This window comes from Perca fluviatilis, chromosome 13, assembly GCF_010015445.1.
Source record: "Perca fluviatilis chromosome 13, GENO_Pfluv_1.0, whole genome shotgun sequence".
In the NCBI taxonomy this organism is placed as follows: Eukaryota; Metazoa; Chordata; class Actinopteri; order Perciformes; family Percidae; genus Perca; species Perca fluviatilis.
Genome location: NC_053124.1, coordinates 38,194,444 through 38,219,188, shown reverse-complemented (window position 1 = coordinate 38,219,188; position 24,745 = coordinate 38,194,444). Strand labels below are relative to the sequence as shown.

Here is a 24,745-nt window from a genome sequence, read left to right as displayed (position 1 = left end):
ATATTAATTGTACTGCAAATATTTGTATACAAAATTCTGCAGGTAACAATTAAAATTTCTGAATTTAATGGTATAATGCAGTAAGGCACATGTGTCAAACTCAAGGCCCGCGGGCCAAATCTGGCCCCTCGCAGTTTTTGATGTGGCCCGCGTATCAATTTAGGTTCACAATAAATTTTGGCCCACCTAGTTTTTGTAGTTTTCTGGCATTTTTTTCCCCAATGTTTCGCTTTTTTCTTTGATGGCTAAGTTACTTTTTGAGGGCTTTATGTAGACCAAACTGTAAGTGAGAAGGCTATATGAGACACACTCCAGTGTGTGTACAATCCAGTAAAAGATCCTTGAATTTTTCGATAAAATAAAAGCATGTCAATAAACTAAAGATGTCCGGTCCTTTATGTGATTCTGAGTTTCCAGTGTGGCCCTTAGTGAAACTGAGTTTGACACCTCTGCATTAAGGGAAGAGGGCTTTCGCTTCTGACAACAAAGTCCAGTTCATTAGATTAGTATGAACAGGGCATAACTGGATCTTTTTCCCAAGGAGCACGTTTTGCTCCTCAGTTGAAAAATGTAGGAGTGACTTACATAAGGTAACTGCTATTACTGTTGTAGCTAATTTATACAATAATACAATGGTATTATGAAGTGTACAGTTCGGCAGACATGTGAACCGCAGATTCGGTCTCTGCATATTCAGGGAGTCAGGTGAATGCTGCTAAAGCACTCAAAACTTTGACTTTACAGGTGTTGTATCAAAGACTGCTCCCCCGTCGATACGCGTTCCCCAAACTAAACGCCATGTTAACCATGGATCGGGGCGCTACGCATTTTAACAGGCGGGAAAACTATTTGGCGGGGGAACAGACTAACTCATACCACCGCTGGATTCCCGCCCATGTCTAGTTTCATTGTGGATTTAATTTCACTAAAGTCATTGCAGGATAATGCGATAGACCAACAATTTCACATTAAATTCACATAAAATGTTTTTAAATCGATAACAAAACAGAGATTACATACCTTACTGGTGATGGAATTTCATAATCTGAATCACTACTGTTATCTAGTTCCTCTCGGTCCGGCTGGCAAAGGTCATCGCCTTCCGATGAAGAGTCAATTGGAAAAACAGTTGCCTCCCTGTCGTCAAATAGCATATCCAGTACACTGCAGTTGTGAACATCTTCATTTTCCTGTCTGCCATTATTTCTTTGAAACAAAAACGAGTGTTGTGGATTTCGTAGGGGAAGAATGGATATAATATGTGCGCTCTAGTATCTGTGTATTTTGCGTAATGCAGTTGAGATGAAAGTCAGACACCGTCAGCGACACAGGCAGATATCTCGAGAATCCATTGGCCAATTTGAATGATTGACACCTCTATTGAACTGTCTGAGTCAATAGAATTGAATGACACTCAAGATCAATGTCATCTACACCAGTGGCCAACCACAACAATGCTTATACACTGTAGGCCAATAGATGCCTTCTATTTACTTAATGTTAGAAACCTCCTCCCTGTACTGAAAATGCTGGTAGACTGTCAGAAACTGTTTCAAAGGGACACAGAAACATTGGAATAACACTTGGCAGAGTTGATATGTCTTCGAACACAAGTTTTCATCACAAAACAGCAAAGGTAAGACATAATACCTGGTTATGGCTGTTTAAAGTGAGGTTACCTTTTTGCTCTTCTTTGGCTGCTATCTCGGTGGTTTTCTGTTGTAGAGTGAAAAGACATATACCGTTGGAATCAGCGGAGTTTCCCCTTTCATAACATATTGGTTGTGCGGATAGTATGAAGAAAGAAAATCGCTAGTGTGACATAATGCTCCTGTACAACGTACTTGTGTTTTTCACATGTGCTCATTTAATTGCTCGGTGTTGGATTTGTATTTTGTGTAGATAAAAATGGTTATCATGGGCTTTAACCACGTTTCGTCCCGTTAAGCAGATATGCTACATGAGGATGTTGCTACGTATTTAACGTGCCCATGTATGGCGTTTGCTTTGAGTTGCATCACCTCGGGCTTAAGAGGTTAACCATTGAATGGAAACATGCTGTAGCATTTCCATATATTCACTTCCGTGGAGGTCACAACATTCTGTGATGAAAATATATAATCCATAATATCAATTCAATGGAAATCATTTCCATTGTACTACACAGGTGCATGTTAAGTAACAAACCTGACAGGTATCCTTTAGGGTTGGTGCTTCCCCTGAACCAGTATCCAACATCAGGTCAGGTCCTCGGGATCAAATCCAGTTACCTGCAATACAGTATAATTTAAAGGAATATTTCACCGCTGGAAAGCTGAATATATCTTTAAATTGGGTCACTTATGTAGTAGAAATGTGAAAAAGAAATTGAAATTGGTGCCTTCTAGGCCGAGAAAAGCCAGAAAATGTGTTTTGGTCTTATATGGATGAAAAACACCAAATCCCAGAATGCACCTGCTTCGTTGCTTTGAGTCCACTCCCAAGCCACGCCTACCGCTTGACAGACCGACAGAGGCATTCAACTCAACTCAAGCGTGTTTTATTGTCATTTCAACCATATACACGAAACAACGTTTCATCGTGACTCAAGTGGTGTTACACATTTAACATATATAAAAACGACATTATATAAAAACGACATTATATAAAAACGACATTATATAAAAACGACATTATATAAAAACGACATTATATAAAAACGACATTATATAAAAACGACATACGAAACGGGCTACATTTAGTACACACACTTTATAGGCTCCGTAAAGTTCAGCTAACGCATACTAGCATTAGCGCTTGGTGGGCTGTAAACACCGAGCATAAACACAGCCGTGAATTAGTGTGTAATGTAGAATGGTCGGCATTTAACAGTCACAAACTCCACCAGCAGTTAGCAGTTAAATCGATACAAATCACCACATTTCTGCACCACTCGGTGTTAACACAGCCCACCTCTTTTACCTGGCGACAGAGCATCTCTATCTCGGAGGGCTAGCAGGCCTGGTAGCTGGACAGTCCGGTACACTATTCAGGCAGGTTTCCACACAACAAAAACACGGCAGTCTCTGAACTCACGTTGGGAGTTTCGTTGAAGTTGGATGTAGTCCAGTTTGTGGTCTAAATGAGCGGACACTTGCAAGCAGGATCCGTAAAGTTCAGCTAACGCATACTAGCATTGGTGTAGCTAAACACAGAGTATAAACACAGGCGTGAATTAGCGTGGAATGTCGAATGGTCGGCATTTAACAGTCACAAGCTCCACCAGCAGTTAGCAGTAGCTAGTTGGATTTTATTTCTACACCAGCCCACCTCCACGGGCCGGCGAGAGCAGCCTGGTAGCTGGATAGTCCCGGTTCCGGTACACTGTTGTTCAGGCAGGTTTCCACAACAACAAAAACACAGCAGTCACTGAACTCACGTTGGGATTTTCATTGAAGGAGGATATAGTCCAGCTTGTTGTTTAATGAGCAGACACTTGCAAGCAGGATGGCTGGGACAGGTGGACAGCTAGCGTTAGCTTTCCACCTAGCCGAGGAGGATGTCCCCTAGCCGGCTAGCGGCATTGAGCGACACCGCTGGTCTCCGTGCAGGCGAAGCTCACGTAGTGTGCCGAGTATTGCGTCTGTAATAACGTTTCCTCCATATTCTCCGATCTGTACCGATGTATCCCGGTGGTACACACGTCCGGTAGTTTGAATGCAGATAATTGTTGTAAATGGTTTCTGCTGAAAACCGAAAGCCTGTTTAGCGAAGATTCAAGATGGCTGACAGTCGTTTTCATTCGGAATACCTCGGCCAGACTCGGCAGTCCAACCCCCTGTGGGCGTGTTGAAAACATACGGAAGTAGATCCTACTACTGGCTGTAGTCCTTTGCCTCTGGCCCAAAAATCTTCCAATGACCCCAAAATCGTCATTTTACGTCATCGGAAGATTTTTTCCAGGCCCCAAATGCAGAAATCTGACATGAGGGAGGGAGGCACGGTCATTCAGAAATACTATCGGGTTTCTACTGATACAAAGCTGAATGCTAAATCGGTGAAGTATCCCTTTAATCACATTCCATTTAGTTACAGATTCATTACAATCCTGCACAACACATTATTTTACATGGCATGAAACAGCTACTGTAGATTATGAAAAGCATACATTATCAAACTTAAATCCAAAAACCTCTGCCCAGCATGTTTAGCCGTGTTGTGGATAATGTGGCAGGGGCACCCATGAATGTAAATGTTTCTATTTTCATTGAGTGCTCTTGATAAAATACAAGTTTTTGCTCCTGTTTTGACAGGTGCGTTGTTAATGGACAGACTTATGCAGTTACCCCATCTAATAGCATTTTTCTGCAAGACCTCATTAATCTTTTGAAAGATTACTACAGCTGTGCCAGAGCTACGGCCACTGGTGGTGCACATATCTAGAAACCTATGGACAACTTTGTTAGTGTCACTGTCACATATCTGCACAGTGAGTGGGTTCAGGTTATCTGGTCCTGCAAAGAAAAGGTGAATGTTTTATATATTTCACACATCCGGATCAAATGGAGTGTGTGTGTTCTAGCAATGGGAGCCAGAAAATATACTGTATATAATAGCTGTCAAAGTAATACCTGTATCGTTTGACCCATCTGTGATCAATGTGAAAGGATTTTCCCTAATTTTCATCACCAATCAGGGCTCCAGACTAACTTTTTGCCTTGGACGCACTGGTGCGCCTAACTTTTTTTATGTAGGTGCACCAGCACAAAATTTAGGTGCACCCAAATTTTTCCTCGCTTCGCCATTAACGCCACAATTTCAAGGTCACCTTTTTATCACGCTCCATATACATTCATATATATTAGGGCTTTGACTTTTGCCCAGAAATCATATTCGTTTATTAATATTAATATTTGAATATATTTGACTATTTATTAATAATATTTTGACCATTAAATGCCTTCAGTAAGACCTATGTTGGTATCAAACTTAAGTAAAAAAATAAAAAAATAAAGTCAGACCCTGGATTAAACAAAAACCGTATGCTTCTGACAGGAAGTTCGGAGCTTTCACCGTAGTGGTCTGATGTTTATACTTGTGTGTGTCGAGCCGGCGTGTTGGTGTGTGGGCAGTGTTGCCAACTTTGTGACCCCCTTAGCAACTTCTTTTTCACACAAGCGTCTAGCGACAAATCTGGCGAATACAGCGAGCACGGAAGGTATTTCTCTCCTGTGGCCCCAAAACCGTCACCTCTCTCTTCTGTTCTGTGACTGAGGAGCAGCCCCTCCCCTCTTTGCTCTCTGCTGTGTAGCAGCACTGCGAACAGGCAGGTAGGAAGGGGAGAAGGGACAGGGTGTTGGGGCCGGTGTAGGTAGGAGAGACAGCAGAACGCGAAGGGAGAAAGACGCTGCTGAGCTGGTCTGGCCCTGGGCCAGCCAGCCTTCTTTTAGAATTAGGGGGGAATGCAACGCTACCGAGCCACGGCCGAGAGACATGACGTGTAGTTAGGGCCCGAGCGCCGACAGCGGCAAAGGCCCTATTGAAACTGAAGGAATTATTATTCTTTCTTCTATTATTATTTTCCCGTCAAATGAATTGGCTTTTTGAGGGGCTTAATATATTCAAAAACTCACCAAATTTGGCGGTCGCATCAAGTCTGGTGAAAATGTACGTATTTTAAGGGTTTCGGGAATAGGCGCACAAAAATGGCTCGCTAGCGCCCCCTAGAAAGTTAAGAAAACTGAGAGACTCTAGTAACTAAAGCTGTTAAAATCCAACACTGGTGTTACCTTTGTAAATATGTAACTAATTCTTTGTGTGAATGTTTATGCCATTATAACTTTGGGAACAACAATCTTTTTACATTTGGGTAAATAAGTCCAGATTAAAAAAATTAATAAAAAGACCCTTTAAAGGAATGGGGAAACTAACTACCATAATATTTAAAAGTTTTCTCAGGGCTGTGAAAATGCAATACAATATTTGTCTTTCTTCAAACGTGTATCTTAATCATTTATCTTGCTGTGTTTCCTAAAGAAGCCTAAAACACTTCCAGACTTTTATTTTGAAGCTCAGCAACTAATCTGCACCGGAAGCTGTAGTCTTCACTGCGGCTAACTTCACACTTTGAACAAGATGGCGTCTAGCAGAAAGGAGTGTTAGCAGAGTGTCTTTGTTGTGTAGAGAAAGAGGTAAAATGTGTAAAGTCCAGATGCTGAGAGCGTTGGTGGAGCAGCGACTAACTGCGGCTGCTGAAGAGATATTTGGGCTGTTTGAAAGAACGATAGCAGAGTACGAGGAGGAACTTTGTCGTTCAAAAGAGGAGAACGAGCGACAACGGGAGCTACTGCACGCTGTTTTCAACCCTCAGCTTCGGCTACACAGAGCAGGTTTGGTCATTAAACCTTCAGTTGATCTTTCTCTCCTTCCTGGGATCTCTTCTCTCAGCAACGATATGACGATAGGACGTATGGAAATAAGCATTTATTCATAAGATCTATTGTAATCTTCGCTCTTTAACAGGCCTTCGCCAAACCCACCAGACTCCATGTAAATAATCAGGACTTTTATCATCGTAAAACACACTGCATTCAAAGTGGACAGAAACACAATAAAACTATCAAAAGCCGTCTTGGTTCATCTTTCCACTGTTCCAACAATCACCACTCTGGTTTGGTTGAAATTAACCCTTAATTCACCCATTTACATGTGGAGATATGCTGGCTCTATACACGCTAAAAGTCCTGATTATTTACATGGAGTCTGGTGTGTATGTTGATGGTGAACTAAACTGCATTTAAGAAATGCTGTAGGCAGGGTTCTCAAGTTTTATCAAAAGCTTGGAGAGTGTGTGTGTGTGTGTGTGTGTGTGTGTGTGTGTGTGTGTAGGTTGGAGCTTTGTGCTCATTATGTCTATTTTATCACCTGGCTGCTGCCACCCCAACAAAATGATGCAGGCAGCATTAAAATAACACTTAACCTACTGCATCATGCTCCAAACAGTTAGAGGAATCTTGAATGTGTGTAGTAGAAATGGTAGAAGGGTGCAGTTAGTGTGGTGGGACATTGTGGACGAATGGACATATTTGAGGAGTATTATTATTATTATTATTATTATTATTATTATTATTATTATTATAATAGAGTGTGTGTGTGTGTACACAAGAGAACACATTTCCGCTTATGAAACGTGTATTGTGTGGTTTGTTGCACACACTTCTAACCGTATACATACTGGGAACTATATTCTCAGAAGGCGAAGCACTGCTACTTCTGCTACTTGGGCGGAGTGATTTGCTCGCAGCACCTGAGAAGCCCCGAACAGAGAGTAGTTATTTGTTCACGCTGTGACTTTACAAATCACAACATGGAAATAGGAACATGTTGGTGTTATTTTGTCACTCATTGGGAGCAGCTAGGCTAGATGGAGCCAGTTTCCTCCAGGATCTGGGCTAAGCTAGGCTAGATGGAGCCGGTTACGTCCAGGATCTGTGCTAAGCTAGGCTAGATGGAGCCGGTTACCTCCAGGATCTGGGCTAAGCTAGGCTAGATGGAGCCGGTTACGTCCAGGATCTGGGCTAAGCTAGGCTAGATGGAGCCGGTTTCCTCCAGGATCTGGGCTAAGCTAGGCTAGATGGAGCCGGTTACGTCCAGGATCTGTGCTAAGCTAGGCTAGATGGAGCCGGTTACCTCCAGGATCTGGGCTAAGCTAGGCTAGATGGAGCCGGTTACGTCCAGGATCTGGGCTAAGCTAGGCTAGATGGAGCCAGTTTCCTCCAGGATCTGGGCTAAGCTAGGCTAGATGGAGCCGGTTACGTCCAGGATCTGTGCTAAGCTAGGCTAGATGGAGCCGGTTACCTCCAGGATCTGGGCTAAGCTAGGCTAGATGGAGCCGGTTACGTCCAGGATCTGGGCTAAGCTAGGCTAGATGGAGCCGGTTACCTCCAGGATCTGGGCTAAGCTAGGCTAGATGGAGCCGGTTACCTCCAGGATCTGGGCTAAGCTAGGCTAGCGGTGGGTGCGTCAGACAGAGTTACAACACGCACCGAGATGAGAAGGGTATGTATAGACTTATCTAACTCTGCAAGACCTCATTAATCTTTTTGAAAGATTACTACAGCTGTGCCACAGCTACGGCCACTGGTGGTGCACATATCTAGAAACCTATGGACAACTTTGTTAGTGTCACTGTCACATATGATGTCCCCGAGTTGCCCCCGATTCTGTGTGTGAATGTTTATCTGATGAGCAGGTGGCACCTTGTACGGCAGCCTCAGCCACAGTGTATGAATGTGTATCGTTCCTGTACTATGTTAAAGCACTTTGAGTTGTCGTTAAGACTAGAAAAGCGCTATATGAAAACAGTCCATTTACATTTACATATCTGCACAGTGAGTGGGTTCAGGTTATCTGGTCCTGCAAAGAAAAGGTGAATGTTTTACATGTTTCACACGTCCGGATGAAATGGAGTGTGTGTGTTCTAGCAATGGGTGCCAGAAAATGTTGAAAACAAACAAATATACTGTATACAATAGCTGTCAAAGTAATACCTGTATCGTTTGACCCATCTGTGATCAATGTGAAAGGATTTTCATCACCAATTAATTTCTGAAATATGGTGCCACTGCAACATTGATAATGAACACTGTTTTAGTGCTCGCACACCAAGGTTATAATCGTTAACGAAAACTAAGTGGGAAAAAACATGTTGTTAACTGAAATAAAAATAAAAATGAGGCATTACAAAAAAACGTTAACTAACAAACTAATGTCTTTTAGCAAAAATAACTAAAATAAAATTATTGCGTAAATGTCCTTAGTTTTCGTCTCTTTTTGACCATGACATTTCCAACCATAGACATGTTTTATTCAGTCTACGCCGTAGGCATTTCTAGTTTCTGAATGGGATCCCAGAAATTCCGACATTCCACGTCAAATTGAACACAACATAGTCCGTATCCCTCGCCTGGCATCATGGTGGTACTGAAAGTCGGAAGAAAGCGGCAGAGTCCTGTTTGATTATGACTGTGTCCCTCATACTCTGCTTCTGACTGGCTAGTAGTCCTTACCTAGGTACTGTCAGGGCCCTCATACTCTGCTTCTGACTGGCTAGTAGTCCTTACCTAGGTACTGTCAGGGCACGCCCTCATACTCTGCTTCTGACTGGCTAGTAGTCCTTACCTAGGTACTGTCAGGGCCTCATACTCTGCTTCTGACTGGCTAGTAGTCCTTACCTAGCTACTGTCAGGGCCTCATACTCTGCTTCTGACTGGCTAGTAGTCCTTACCTAGGTACTGTCAGGGCCCTCATACTCTGCTTCTGACTGGCTAGTAGTCCTTACCTAGGTACTGTCAGGGCCTCATACTCTACTTCTGACTGGCTAGTAGTCCTTACCTAGGTACTGTCAGGGCCCTCACGCTCTGCTTCTGACTGGCTAGTAGTCCTTACCTAGGTACTGTCAGGGCACGCCCTCATGCTCTGCTTCTGACTGGCTAGTAGTCCTTACCTAGGTACTGTCAGGGCCCTCACGCTCTGCTTCTGACTGGCTAGTAGTCCTTACCTAGGTACTGTCAGGGCCCTCACGCTCTGCTTCTGACTGGCTAGTAGTCCTTACCTAGGTACTGTCAGTGGAGAGAGGGAGGGTTTTTATTTTTGTTTAATTTCTGTCAGTGTAAAATATTCTAAATAAATGACAGAATGTTTTAAGTAAATAGGTTTGGAATTATTTTTACAACTGAAAGAATTTTTTTGTAACAGACAGAGGGAAAGTACCGAAAATGGTACCGTTGGGTACTGGGAACCGAATTTCAGGTACCGGTATGGGGACTGGTTCAGATACGAAAGGTACCCAACCCTACGGGTCGGAGGTGCTGTGTGACCGTGCGGGTGGTGCCTCAGGACTAGTATTGGTGCCTGGTGCCAAAATCATGTGCTCTCCGCTCGTCTTGGGCGACGATGGTGTGTCATACTGAAATTTGTTAAAGGGGTGATAGAATGATTATATCGGGTATTTATCATGTTAAAGGGGTGATAGAATGATTTATATAGGGTATTTATCATGTTAAAGGGGTGATAGAATGATTATATCGGGTATTTCACACTGTTCCTTATGGTCTCCTAATGGGGTATGTAACATTGGTTGGGCTGAAAATGGCCTGGTTGATATTTTATTGGCCCTTATGCATCCCTGTGTTTTGGCCCTATTTGTAACAAGAGCTTTTCTTCCAAATATGGTATGGTCATGAATATTTAGATGAGCTGCGCGCTGATTGGTTGAGCCTTAGCCCGTACACATACACAGTAGAGACGGCCGCTGATTGGTTGAGCGACTCGCCATACACACGCATTAGAGGACGCGTGCTGATTGGTTGAGTGAATCCCCAATACACACACATTAGAAACGCGACAGAATCTCATATTACAGACACTGCAATGTTTCCTTACCAAATTCACTTCTGAGACTTTTTTATGCAAGAAATCAACTATATAAAGCTCAAATATGGGCCGTTTTACAAAAATGGATGGCTAATTGCAAATTTGGTTGAGTTCAGCTGCCTGTGTTGCTGGCTCGCCGCCCGGCCTGCCTTCCTCCACAGACCCCGGCCTGCTGTGAGCTCGATTGAGCTCCGGCAGCCCACAGCACCTCATACCCGCGCAAAGTCACCGTTTGGGCTGGTGGACTACTACCAAACGCCGCTGCCCTGACAGAGCTCCAGGGCTTGCAACTCCTCTCTTCCTGCTAGCTAAATGGCCCGGTGTTGGAGAGCGCGGTCAGCGAGCTTGTTACACCAGCAATCTTTTACCACATGTTACACACATGTCACACGCCAGCGCGTATACAACATATACCTAAATGTCTTATAAAGCTAACAACGGTGTCCGATTTCAAGTGAAATTTGTGAGCTGTAAGGGTTTCGATTAGCTGCGACTGTCCCTTCAATCCTATGTGTACAGATTGCGGCTAGTTAGCTTCATTTTTGGTCGTAATTCGGTATATTTACAGTTTGAATTTCGTCCCCGCCACTTATACAACATCTAACTATATGTTTTATAAAGCTAACGGCGTGTAGATTTCAAGTTAATGAATTTTTGTGAATTCCAGAGGAATTCTAAGAGGAGGCTAGCTAGCTCTCATTGATAGAGCTCCATCCAGCCGCACGCTCTATCAATGAGACTCACGGAGAAGCTGCGTTTATTTCCCCAATCGTTTGTTTAAATAACTCAACACATTATAATTACACACATTAAAAGAGTAACTGGAACCTGTGGTAAGAGATTGCTGGCGTAACAAGCTCGCTGACCGCGCTTTCACTCACACACACCGGCATTTAGCTAGCAGGAAGAGGGGAGTTGGAGGCCCTGGAGATCTGTCAGAGCAGCGGCGTTTCGTAGTTCATTAGCCCAAAACGGTGACTTTGCGCGGGTATGAAGTGCCGTGGGCTGCCAGACGTAACGGAGCTCTCAGCAGGCCGGGGTCTGTGAAGGAAGGCAGGCCAGGCGGCGAGGCAGCAACACAGGCAGCACCAGCGCTGAACTCCGACACACAGTCTGACAAAATTTGCAATTAGACATCAATTTTCGTAAAACGGCCCATATTTGACCTCTACGTAGTTGATTTCTCACATAAAAAAGTCTCAGAAGTGAATTTAATGGTAAAATAGCCGATGAACAATGTATACAATTTCTGAGATCTGCACGACCTAGATTCAGAAGACTAACTGATCTCAGGTCAGTTGTGTAGCCTATGCAAATGTTGGGGCGTGACAAGCACAGACTAGAGCCAAATGAGGAGGAGCCGCAATAGTTGACGTCAACTATGGGGCTTGTTGAGATTTGTCCGTTTTCAGAGGCAGTTTAAAATAGTGAGATTTGCAGAGAAAAGAGGTGTCAATGGGATTTAGAGGTTCTATGTATGTCCTAGTTACCCACTAAACTGTCATTATTCAACTATGACAAGGTAAAATCAGTTTTGCATTCTATCACCCCTTTAAATCCATAAAATAATAAACTTTTCTCATTACAAACAGTAACAGAAGATGGAAATCATTTCAAAACTGTTGTAGCTATCTATGATTGTTTGATTGCTAACGTTAGCTCAAAACGCCATTCCAGTGACAGCCTTTGTTGTGTTTGATAGCTAACTTGTAGCCAGCAGTAAACTAACCCAACTTCGTTATGTAGGTCCATTTTTATTGTGTTGACATTACAGAAGTCTCTCATTAGCAGGTTTTTGGAGGCTACTTCAGACATTACAGAAGTCTCTCATTAGCAGGTTCTTGGAGGCTACTTCAGACATTACAGAAGTCTCTCGTTAGCAGGTTCTTGGAGGCTACTTCAGACATTACAGAAGTCTCTCATTAGCAGGTTCTTAGAGGCTACTTCAGACATTACAGAAGTCTCTCGTTAGCAGGTTCTTGGAGGCTACTTCAGACATTACAGAAGTCTCTCGTTAGCAGGTTCTTGGAGGCTACTTCAGACATTACAGAAGTCTCTCATTAGCAGGTTCTTAGAGGCTACTTCAGACATTACAGAAGTCTCTCGTTAGCAGGTTCTTGGAGGCTACTTCAGACATTACAGAAGTCTCTCGTTAGCAGGTTCTTGGAGGCTACTTCAGACATTACAGAAGTCTCTCGTTAGCAGGTTCTTGGAGGCACATGTGAGTTGCAGATGCACGTGCAACTCACATCTGCACTCGACTCACATCGGGTAGTGACACTCTCTCTGCATCTGCATTGGAGTCGGGAAGAACTGAAAACAGAAACTGAAACATCTTAGACAGCCGTCCAAATCTGCTCAAACCGGTCACCTTTAAAAAGAAAATGAACCAATGAGGCCTAAATATACCAAGAGCCTGGGTCTGTCCCGTCAGACACCTCCTACCAAGAGCCTGGGTCTGTCCCGTCAGACACCTCCTACCAAGAGCCTGGGTCTGTCCCGTCAGACACCTCCTACCAAGAGCCTGGGTCTGTCCCGTCAGACACCTCCTACCGAGAGCCTGGGTCTGTCCCGTCAGACACCTCCTACCGAGAGCCTGGGTCTGTCCCGTCAGACACCTCCTACCGAGAGCCTGGGTCTGTCCCGTTAAGACACCTCCTACCGAGAGCCTGGGTCTGTCCCGTTAAGACACCACTGTGACTGGATGCATGGCTGCCGTGACGGTAGCGATGCGCTACCTATTTTCTATCTCAAAGACTGAGTGAAGAGGTTGCCTGTGTGTGTTTGTTTAGCTGTTAATATGTTCTGTTAATTACCACACACGGTTATCATATCATCTGTTAACATAGTCATTCATCAAATTCTTCATAGTAATCCCGTAGCTTTCTTGTGTACACATTTAACATCTTATACTACGGTGATTTATATGCTATAGCTACATTCATCTATACATCATTGTCTATTGTTTAAAACCATACAGATTGTCAGACATCACTAGTTAAAATAATCATGCAACACTTATGTCTTTGTTAACTAATGTTTGTTTTATTGAGTGTAAAAGCTAGTGGAAGGTAACATGATCTTTTGTCTTACCAGCATGTGCTCTCTTTATATTATAAGGGAAGGTTTGCCGTGATCCTTGGGTTTAAATGGGTCTAGGACCTTCAGGGTAACAGGAAGTTAACCGGCCTTTTAAGAATTACATTTGTCAGCCAACAAGATGTCTTGTGGCTGTGCCTAATTTGAATGTGAAATTATATAAATTATATGCTGTGAATTTCTTCTTTTTTTTAGATATACTAATGTTGGCTGTATGGAGCCGTTACTGTCTGTTGACCTGAGCCACCCCTGCATTGTATTGTGTTGGAATGTTCCAATTTGAGGGGCAGGCTTCAGGCTATATATAGTGGCAGTATTGGCTCAGGAACAGAGCTTGAGGAAAACCTGAAGGAGTAAGACATAAGTCTGTTAGATATCCTCAGTGTGGTGACAGTTGTTTATGTATATTGTCGGATTGTTTTGACTCCTAAGTCAATTTATTTTATTTCCTTGAAAGTATTTTTTTTTTCTGTTTTCCTTAATTGTTTTGTTAATTTTTATTTCATGATTTTGCCTGTGGGCCTTAAGCTGGATAATAATAAAAGCCCATCATCTTTGACTCATCCTGACATCTACCCTCAACATTACCAAGAGCCTGGGTCTGTCCCAGGTTTCTTCCTGAGAGGGAGTTTTTCCTCGCCACTGTCGCATTGAATGCTTGCTCTTTTTGGGGAATTACTGGAATCGTTAGGTCTTTGTAAATTATAGAGTGTGATCTAGATCTACTCTATCTGTAAAGTGTCTTGAGATAACTCTTGTTATGCATTGATACAAGGGATATTTCACCGTTGGACAGATGAATATATCTTTAAATTGGGTCACTTATGTAGGAGAAATGTGAAAAAAAATTCGAAATTGGTGGCTTCTAGGCCGAGAAAAGCCAAAAAATGTGTTTTTGGCTCATGTGGATGAAAGACACCAAGTCCCAGAATGCACTTGCTTCGCTGCTTTAGCGTCTACTCCCAAGCCACGCCTACCCTTTGAACATACGAAAACAGGCTACATTTAGAATATAAACACAGCTGTAAATTTGCGTGGAATGTAGAATGGTCGGCATTTAACAGTCACAAACTCCACCAGCAGTTAGCAGTTAGTTGGATACAAATCACCCCATTTCTGCACCAGTCCGTTTTAACACAGCCCACCTCCACTAGTAGTCTTACCCGGTGACAGAGCAGCAGGCTGGATAGTCTGTTACAGCAATATTTCCACAACAACAAAAACACAGCAGTCTCTGAACTTGCGTTGGGAGTTTTGTTGACGTTGGATGTAGTCCAGTTTGTTGTCTGTTGAGTGGACACTCGCAAGCAGGATTGATGGAACAGGTGGCCGGCTAGCGTTAGCTTTCCACCGGCACACTCGTTCAACGTTCCCCACTGATGAGGTCGATTTACCGGCCAAATGACCGAGCAACACCGCTGGTCTCCATAGCCGGCAGCCGAAACTTGCGTAGTGTGTGGAGTATTCAGTCTGTAATAAAGTTTCCTGCATATCATAGATCTGTACCCATGTATCCCGGTGGTACACATGCGCGGTAGTTTGAATGCACGTAATTGTTGTTCTAAAATTTCCTTCGGGATGAATACAGTTGCTGCTGAGAAGCTAAGCGAGAATTCAAGATGGCTGACACTCGTTTTTCCCTCTGCAATCTCCGGGACCCAACCCCTTATGGGCTATGCGGAAGTATCTCCTAGTACTGGCTGTAGTCCTTCGCCTCTGGGCAAAAATCTTCCAATGACGCAAACATCGTCATTTTACGTCATCTGAAGATTTTTTTACCCAGACCCAGAGATCTCTGGTCTCAGGGGGACATGAAGGAGGGGAGCACAGTCATTCAAAAATACTACCATGTTTCTGCTGATACAAAGCTTAAAGGTCCAATATGTAATATTTGTACTGTAATAAATCCAAAAATTACACCAATGCCTCATCAGATATTAAGGAAACATGTTAAACTGAAATACTATCTTTTCTGACAACAATGCTAATGTCAGTATTTTTTCTTTTTGAAATTTACATTCCGTCACGGAATTTATGTTTATGTTTTGATCTGTGTGTGTGTGTGTGTGTGTGTGTGTGTGTGTGTGTGTGTGTGTGTGTGTGTGTGTGTGTGTGTGTGTGTGTGTGTGTTGTGTTATCAACGGCCCAGTTTGACAGCCAGGCCGGGTTGCCAGATATACCTGTAAAAACGTAAACCCAGCGCGCTACAGCTGTAACGGTAGTACAGCCATGAAAGCAGCAAACAAACAAACAGGATCAACGGAGACAGATTCTACCGGACCTAAAAAAAAGAAAACAGCATGTTTCTAACAGTTGCGTGACCAGAGACGTAACAACCCCCTGGTAAATATTGGAGATGTATTTGAAAGATGGAGACAGCTTACATCCCAAAAGGACGCAGAATTGGCTTATTTCCTCCTGAACAGGTAAGCATAGCTTCAGGCTAATTTATCACAGCTACTAGGGACGGGCATTTTACGTCATTTCAACATTTGTGTACTCACATTGAATTATATAGCTAGAGTACCCGAGTTGGTTACTCGCAAAAACAATTGAGACATAGCCAGTAAAGTGATCCTGACTGGTCCTGGCTAACGCCGCCATGCTAACCCTGTTAACTGCTAACGTTACCGGGAGGACCAGGCAAGCAGCCCACGGCTGTTTACAGCGTGTAGTTCAGCGGCTGGAGCCGACAACGGTGAGTTATTTTAAGCCACGAGAGGGGGGCTGTAAATCGGGAAGAGAGGACTGTGAGTTTGCAGTGTGTTTAGCGATTGTTGCCGTAATTCTAAGCCAATGAAGTGTGTTCTGTCGGCAAGGTGGTGGTATTTTTAGCGTTTCGTATTGTAATTCTAAGCCGAGGAAGTGTGCCTGACTGGCGTGTGGAGAGGACGGTGAGGTTGTTGTTTTTAGCGGTTCATACTGTAATTTTAAGCCGAAAGTGTGTCTCAGTTGGTTACAGAGCTCCGCGTGAGCACAGGCTTTTATGACTGTCAATATAGCCAGCATCTAACGTTAGCTACTCTGCTGTGCTGTGGAGTAATGTCTGGCTATGTGAGACTAGCATCTAACGTTAGCTACTCCGCTGTGCTGTGGAGTAATGTCTGGCTATGTGAGACTAGCATCTAACGTTAGCTACTCTGCTGTGCTGTGGAGTAATGTCTGGCTATGTGAGACTAGCATCTAACGTTAGCTACTCTGCTGTGCTGTGGAGTAATGTCTGGCTATGTGAGACTAGCATCTAACGTTAGCTACTCCGCTGTGCTGTGGAGTAATGTCTGGCTATGTGAGACTAGCATCTAACGTTAGCTACTCTGCTGTGCTGTGGAGTAATGTCTGGCTATGTGAGACTAGCATCTAATGTTAGCTACTCTGCTGTGCTGTGGAGTAATGTCTGGCTATGTGAGACTAGCATCTAACGTTAGCTACTCCGCTGTGCTGTGGAGTAATGTCTGGCTATGTGAGAAAAGCGGCTAGCAACATTGTTGTGAATGCTGCGGTCTCAGCCTGGCACCCTCCGTGAACTTCGAGTCTGGGCAGGAGGGGGCGGGGGAAACGACTCTCCAGTATTTTGAATTGGTAGTGCAGTAACTATTTTAACCGCTAGCTGTCAGTATTACATACAATATTAAATATTGCACCTTTAATGCTAAATCAGTGAAGTATCCCTTTTAATAAAATTGAATTGAATCAAAAATTACTCCTAGATTTCTGCCAGTAGTGCTGTCGAGGCCAGGGCAATACCATCCAGAGTATACAGTTGAGATAGTAGCTTAAAGTAATGACTAAACAGTTGAAATTGTTAACTGCAACTAAAACATAAAGATAAGCTTTTTAACAAAAAAATACCTTAAAAAGAAGAAAAAAAAAAACAGGCTTACAACGAATGAAAAAGAAAAAGAAAAAGAACAATAAAAAAAAAATGAAAACAAGAGTGTATAAAAAACACTTAAGTTTAAAAGAAATAAAAAAATAAAAAAAAAAATAAAAAAATTTAAAAAAAAAATATATAAAAAATATTTTAAAAGTCAACAAACATATGCACAAATAATTAAATCTTAATACATAACAAAGAATTGCACAAAATAAATAAAACCTATAAATGAAATAATGATTAAAATCTTTTTTATCTAATAATCATCACGGAAAAAAATAGATAAAAACACATAAAAAGAATTATAATATAAAATTAAATAAATTACTTTAAAAATATAAAATAGAGACTGGGGAACAAGCATGAAAAAATAATAAATAAAAAAGTATTTTAAAGAGAAAACAACAAGTATTTGAAACAAAATATTATTATTTAAAAAAAAAAAAAAAAAATAATACACAAATTTATAAAACCATAATGGGGGAAAAACAAATGTATAAAAGAAGTAAAAAATAAAACAAAACTACAGTAAATTTGCTGACTTTTCAAATTTTTCTCAAAATAGTGTATGGAGCTTGGATTAAAACATATCCCTGAGGTAAAAATATATATAAAAGAAAAAAAAAAAACATTTTCATATTTATTTAATATAATAAATATTAAATATCCCTATTTACAATAAAATATTTATTTTAAATAAATATATAAAATATCCATTTAATAAAAATATTAGTTAAATAAAAAATGTTAACATGAAATTAAGTAGAACTTGTTCAAAACTTTATACACTATAATATTTAATTACTTTGAACGTTCGGGTTTACAGTGCAGTTTGTGCTCATTATGTCAATTTAGGCTTTGCTTGTGTATCACCTGGCTGCTGCAACCCAAAAAATGATGCAGGTAGCATTAAAACAACACTTAACCTACTGCATCATGCTCCAAACAGTTAGAGGAAACAAATATTTTTGCATCTTGAATGTGTGGAGAAGAAATGGTAGAAGGGTGCAGTTAGGGTGGTGGGACATTGTGGACGAATGGACATATTTGAGTATTATTATAGTCTGTGTCTGCTTATGAAAAGTGTATTGTGTTTTGTTTTTTGCACATTTTGATGCCTTGATGACAGGGGTGGGGAGGGGGGCTCCCACTGGAAGCACTGTGGCTCGATGCCAGCCATCTTCACCGTCATAATGGATGACAGAAGATGGAAATAATTTCAAAACTGTTGTAGCTATCTATTATTGTTTGATGGCTAACGTTAGCTCCTCTGTAAAGTCTTGAGATAACTCTTGTTATGAATTGATACTATAAATAAAATTTAATTGAATCAAAAATAACTCCTAGATTTCTGCCAGTAGTGCTGTGGAAGCCAGGGCAATACCATCCAGAGTATACAGTTGAAATAGTAGCTTAAAGTACTGACTAAACAGTTGAAATTGTATCTAAAAGTACTGACTAAACTGCTGAAATAGTTAGCTCCAAGTATTGACTAAACAGTTATCTGTATTTGATTCTGTTTCCTGCAGATGTTGAGCAGCTGTTGGTGGTTAAAGAAGAGGTTCCCCCTGAGCAGCAGGAGTGTAGCTCCAGTGTGGACCAGCAGGAGTGTAGCTCCAGTGTGGACCAGCAGGAGCCAGAGGCCCCCCCACACATTAAAGAGGAACAGGAGGAACTGTGGAGCAGTCAGGAGGGAGAGCAGCTTCAAGGGCTGGAGGAGGCTGATATCACCAAGTTCCCATTCACTCCTGTCCCTGTGAAGAGTGAAGATGATGAAGAGGAAGCTCAGTCCTCACAGCTTCATCAAAGACAAACTCAACACATGGAAACAGAAGCTGATGGAGAGGACTGTGGAGGACCAGAACCAGCCAGGAACTCTGATCCACGTTTACAACCAGAGACTGAAGACCAGACTGGAGACTCTTCTGAACCTGAGACTGATGACAGTGCTGATTGGAAGGAGACCAGAGAACCTCAGTCAGCTTTAAACTCTCTGGAACATGATTCAAGATGTAAGAAACCATTCAGCTGCTCTGAATGTGGGAACAGATTTAACCTTGAGTCACATCTGAACAGACACATGATGACTCACACAAGAGAAAAACCTTTTAACTGCTTTGAGTGTGGGAAAAGATTTAGACAAAAGGCAGATCTGAAGAGACACTTGATAGCTCACACAGGAGAAAAACCTTTCAGCTGCTCAGTTTGTGATAGAAGATTTGGACTCAAGTCAAATCTTAAAAACCACATGAGATCTCACACAGGAGACAAACATTTTAGCTGCTCTGTGTGTGGGGAAAGATTTGGTAAAAGGCGACATCTGAACAGACACATGGTGACTCACACAGGACGAAAACAGTTTAACTGCTCTGAGTGTGATAAAGCTTTCGCTGAACATGGAACCCTGAAGAAACACATGAGAACTCACACAGGAGAAAAACCTTTCAGCTGCTCAGTTTGTAAGAAATCTTTGGCAGATAGAGGAAGTTTACAGAGACACATGGTAGTCCACACAGGAGAGAAACCTTTCAGCTGCTCAGTTTGTAAGAGATCTTTTGCAGAGAGAGGAAGTTTACGCAAACACATGGTAGTCCACACAGGAGAGAAACCTTTCAGCTGCTCAATTTGTAAGAAATCTTTTACACGGAGAGGAAGTTTACAGTCACACATGGTAGTCCACACAGGAGAGAAACCTTTCAGCTGCTCAATTTGTAAGAAATCCTTTACACGGAGAGGAAGTTTACGGTCACACATGGCAGTCCACACAGGAGAGAAAAGATTCAGCTGCAGTGTTTGTAACAGAAAGATTTACCCGGCGTTCTCATGTCAAAAGACATAAATGTGTTGGTCAGATGGAGACCGAAGCTGATGGAGAGGACTGGCAGTTTTTCCCACAGAATTAAATTCCATTTTTGGTGGTGGCTGACCCAGGGTGGGGGGCAGAAAGAGGTGCAGACTTCTTTATATTAATTGTACTGCAAATATTTTTATACCATTTAAATTAGGGAAGGCGGCTTTCGCTTCTGATAACGTTTTGCCCCTCCTTAGTTGAAAAATGTAGGGGTGACTTACATAAGGTAACACAAAACATTATGAAGTGTAATATTTTCTATTTTGAAATATTGATGAATAAATTGTCCCTGATGTAGAGTAACAGACCGCCCCTACAGTTCGGCATGCATGTGAACCGCAGATTGTTGCAAATGTAACCGTCATAGTGTGAAATTTGTTTGGAACTCTTTATATTCTAACATTCACTGGGAATCAAAATGGCTTCTACCGTACAAATTTGTTATCCCCAATAAACTGAAAGAATTACATTTTAAAATACTGCACAATTATCCTACTAACAAATTTGTTTCAAGATTTGTGGCTCTGGACAATAAATGTGAATTTTTTTAAATTGAGGAAGAAATTATTATACATCTATTCTGTGGAGTTTAGGATTTTTTTTTTTAAACTATTTCAATGTTCAAAAGAAGTACGTAATTAAATTGGAAGAAAAAGATGATATTCTCAATTATGATAACAAAAACAAAACAATACATGGGATTTTCAGCCTAGTAATTCTACAGGGGAAATTTTATATCCATAAAGCGAAATTTTCTAAATCTCTGCCAGCTTTTACTCACTTCAGAATTGAATTTCTGAATTTTTTTGAGTCTATCCAAATTATTATTGAGAAAAGTATTCATATAGCTGATGTACAACCAATACCTTTTCAAGGAAATATGATTATATAGCCTATATTCCACTTCACCTTGTATTTGTATTGTATTCTTTTTTCTCTCTTTATGTATTGAAGTGCCTTTCTTCTTGAGCTTTATTGTTTTATCATTAGGTAAGGCCATAATACTCCATATATATATATATATATATATATATATATATATATATATATATATATATATATATATATATATATATATATATATATTAGGGCTGTCAATCGATTAAAAAAAATTAACTAATTAATCGCACAATTTGCTGTAGTTAATCGCGTTTTTAAATTGAGAAGCTTGTAATAATGGATATTTAAATGCTAAATCACTTAACTTTGCAAATATGAAGAGAAAACAAACAAGGAAAGGTTCTGCTAAGTTCAGAATGTTTAATATCTTTCAGAACAACAGCAGCAACAATTTGGCTTATTTAGTCCTGCTGAAGGCTGCTGAAACGGCTAGAAACTGTCCGACTTGGGAGCAGATTTTTTTCACCACCCCCAATATTAGCCACATACCTAATATACCATATTCTGAATAATATACACACACACACATATATATATATATATATATATATATATATATTACAATCTAGGCAGTACTTAATATCATAAATATTATAATATACATAGTGTTTAATCTGAATGACTAAGCAAAGCACATATATCTAAACACAGAAATGCACATCAATATCAATATCAATGTTACACATTAAACCAGTACCCAAAACCACAAAGGTGTATGTTGGCCTAAAGTGAAAACATTGAGTGTAGTTTTAGATAGCGACGCTGTGCACAGCAATCCATTACCAATGTAAAGCGATTGACTACATTTCCCTTCCAGCACCGCAACCAGGAAGTAGCTTGTGTGACAGTGAGACGCACCAATTTCAAACATTTACTGGAATATAGTCACGGATACTATCGAGTCGACAGCGTTAAACATCAGACTGCAAATAAGGTTTTATCAGCGTGACCAACGTAACAGTTATCAAGCAAACAAATCGCGCACGTACATATCGGCAGCACAGCAGTAGAGCAACAGACAAACAAACTTAAACTGCAGCTCTATGTAGAGAAACAGCAGCATACTGGTGGCGCATCTCTCCTGACGAGACAACCTGTCGGAACTAGTACTCGGTCCCGTTATAGCCCGCGCTCATTCATTTCTGGATTCTAACACATCATCTTTTTTCTCTTTTGGGATCTTACTGGTCCATGTTTCAACTCTTGACTGGCCCGTAGGCCTACTTCAATCAGGTAAGTCCCTCCTAGAGTAGCGCCGCCTGCTCTTATGGAGGCAGTATTACGTTTCTCAGCCGCCACATGAAGTAAACAAACACAGCTGCGTTAATTTCGTTAATTTTTTTTAACGAGTTAAATATTAAAAACTTAACGCAAAAATTAACGCGTTAATTTTGACAGCCCTAATATATATACTCCCATATATAGGGGATATATATATATATATATATATAATATATATATATATATATATAAGTATTATGGCCTTACCTAATGATAAAACAATAAAGCTAGAATATAATGTTAGAATATAAAGAGTTCCAAACAATATGATAATAAATTAATAACATTAACAGGGCTCGACATTAACTTTTTGAGGCACTTGTCCTTTGGACAAGTAAATTTACATTTCACTTGTCCATGTACAAAAGTCACTTGTTTGGGTAAAGATTTATCATTTTATTTATTTATTTTAATAATTTGTTTGTGTGTGTTTTGCTAATGCAGAATTCGAACAAACCGTTGAAGGCATCCAAACACTATCAACATTAATACAATTTAGTTGAAACAGTAGAAACAAACGTGTCCTGTATTGGTAAAATAGACATAATGAGTGGCACATAATGTGAAGTAACATGGGATTTTATTTTGTTTTTAAGTTTTAAATTTCTCTTCCACTTGCCCTACAAAACAATCCACTTGTCCCGGACAAGCCTTAATGTCGAGCCCTGATTAATCAAAATGTATTACCTGCTGAAAATGAGTGTGAATGCAGAACCTAAATCTTCTATCAGGTTCCAATTGACAAATCTGAGAATAAAGGACTGGAGTTGAGAACAATAGCTCTATATTTCTATGAGAATAGTTTCTGTTCTGCTTAGAGGGATTCTAAAATAAACTTTCATGTAACTGTAATCCACGTAATTCGGCTGCATGAAAGTAACTGAAAATAGAAAATGGATTTCCTGCAGAAAATGCGTGTGATTGCTGAAAGCTGAAAAGCTAAACTGAAGTTAATGTAGTAATTGAAGTTTGACAGATTAGTATAATTGTATATGACAATAAACTATCAAATTAAAACATGAACATTAACTCTCAAAACTTTTTGTTTCAAAGTTTGCCAATGAAAAAACACTTACCCTAGAATAAAAACCCGAATTGTTTGTTGGATTCTCAAAATTCATACGGTCCATAAATGTGCCTTGCTTAAATCGGCCGTAAAAAATTAATGATAAAAATTTATAAAAATCACTGCATCAAGCTCCAAAGTTAAGCCCAAAAAAACACCAAGTGAATAAAGAACTCGCATTGACCATTCCCTTCTTTAAAAAGAAAACTTAAAAAATCAACCATTTTTATGATCAAGAAGCTGTAAAATGAATAAAATTCAGCAGCTATGCCTTACGTACGTATCGTCATAGAGATGTGTTTACTGTGAGGCATAGCCATGTGATGAAAATTCATCCAAAGTGACTGAGACAAAACACAGCGCAGCCTAGTGGTGAACAGTGGTAGAAGAAGTATTCAGATCCTTTACTGCAAAAAAAATGTACTAATACTACACTGCAATAAGTCCTGCATTGAAAAATGTACTTCATTAAAAGTACATAATTATCATCAGGAAAGTGTAGTTTAAATATTAAAAGTAAAAATAATCCATGCAAAACTAGTAACTAAAGCTGTTAAAATCCAACACTGGTTTTACCTTTGTAAATATGTAACTAATTCTTTGTGTGAATATTTAAGCCATTTTAACTTTGGGAACAACAATCTTTTTACATTTGGGTAAATGGAGTCCAGATTAAAAAAGAAATGTAAAAAGACCCTTTTAAAGGTATAGGGAAACTAAGTACCATAATATTTAAAAGTTTTCTCAGAGTTGTGAAAATGCGATAAAACATTTGTCTTTCTTCAAACGTGTATTTTAATCATTTATCTTGTTGTGTATTTTTCTGAAGAAGCCTAAAACACTTCCGGACTTTTATTTTGAAGCTCAGCAACTAATCTGCACCGGAAGCTGTAGTCTAGTCGAGGTGAGGCGAGTCGAGCAGGTACCATGTAATGGAAAAACGCCATTAGATTTAAATGCTATAAGGAGGGAGTGAGCGCCCTATATATGAAAACTAAAATAGGCCATTCATTGAAGGTGCGCCTTATAATCCGGTGCGCCTTATAGTGCGGAAAATACACTAAGTATCACCAGGAAAGTTTAGTTTAAATATTAAAAGTAAAAGTAATCCATACAAAACTAGTAACTAAAGCTGTTAAAATCCAACACTGGTTTTACCTTTGTAAATATGTAACTAATTCTTTGTGTGACTGTTTATGCCATTATAACTTTGGGAACAACAATCTTTTTACATTTGGGTAAATAGAGTCCAGATTTAAAA

At 40.5% G+C, this 24,745-nt stretch overlaps 1 protein-coding gene across 1 annotated transcript in view; it reads left to right on the top strand.

Moving 5' to 3' along the window:
- The window catches only part of LOC120571000 (zinc finger protein 84-like), a 37,691-nt gene extending 16,501 nt beyond the window's left edge, over window positions 1-21,190 (top strand). The window contains exon 4 of the mRNA XM_039819684.1: window positions 18,913-21,190. Within this exon, the coding sequence (XP_039675618.1) occupies window positions 18,913-20,225 (1,313 nt within the window). The 3' untranslated portion in view covers window positions 20,226-21,190. The remainder of the gene's footprint in view (window positions 1-18,912) is intronic.
- Window positions 21,191-24,745: the final 3,555 nt, after the last annotated feature.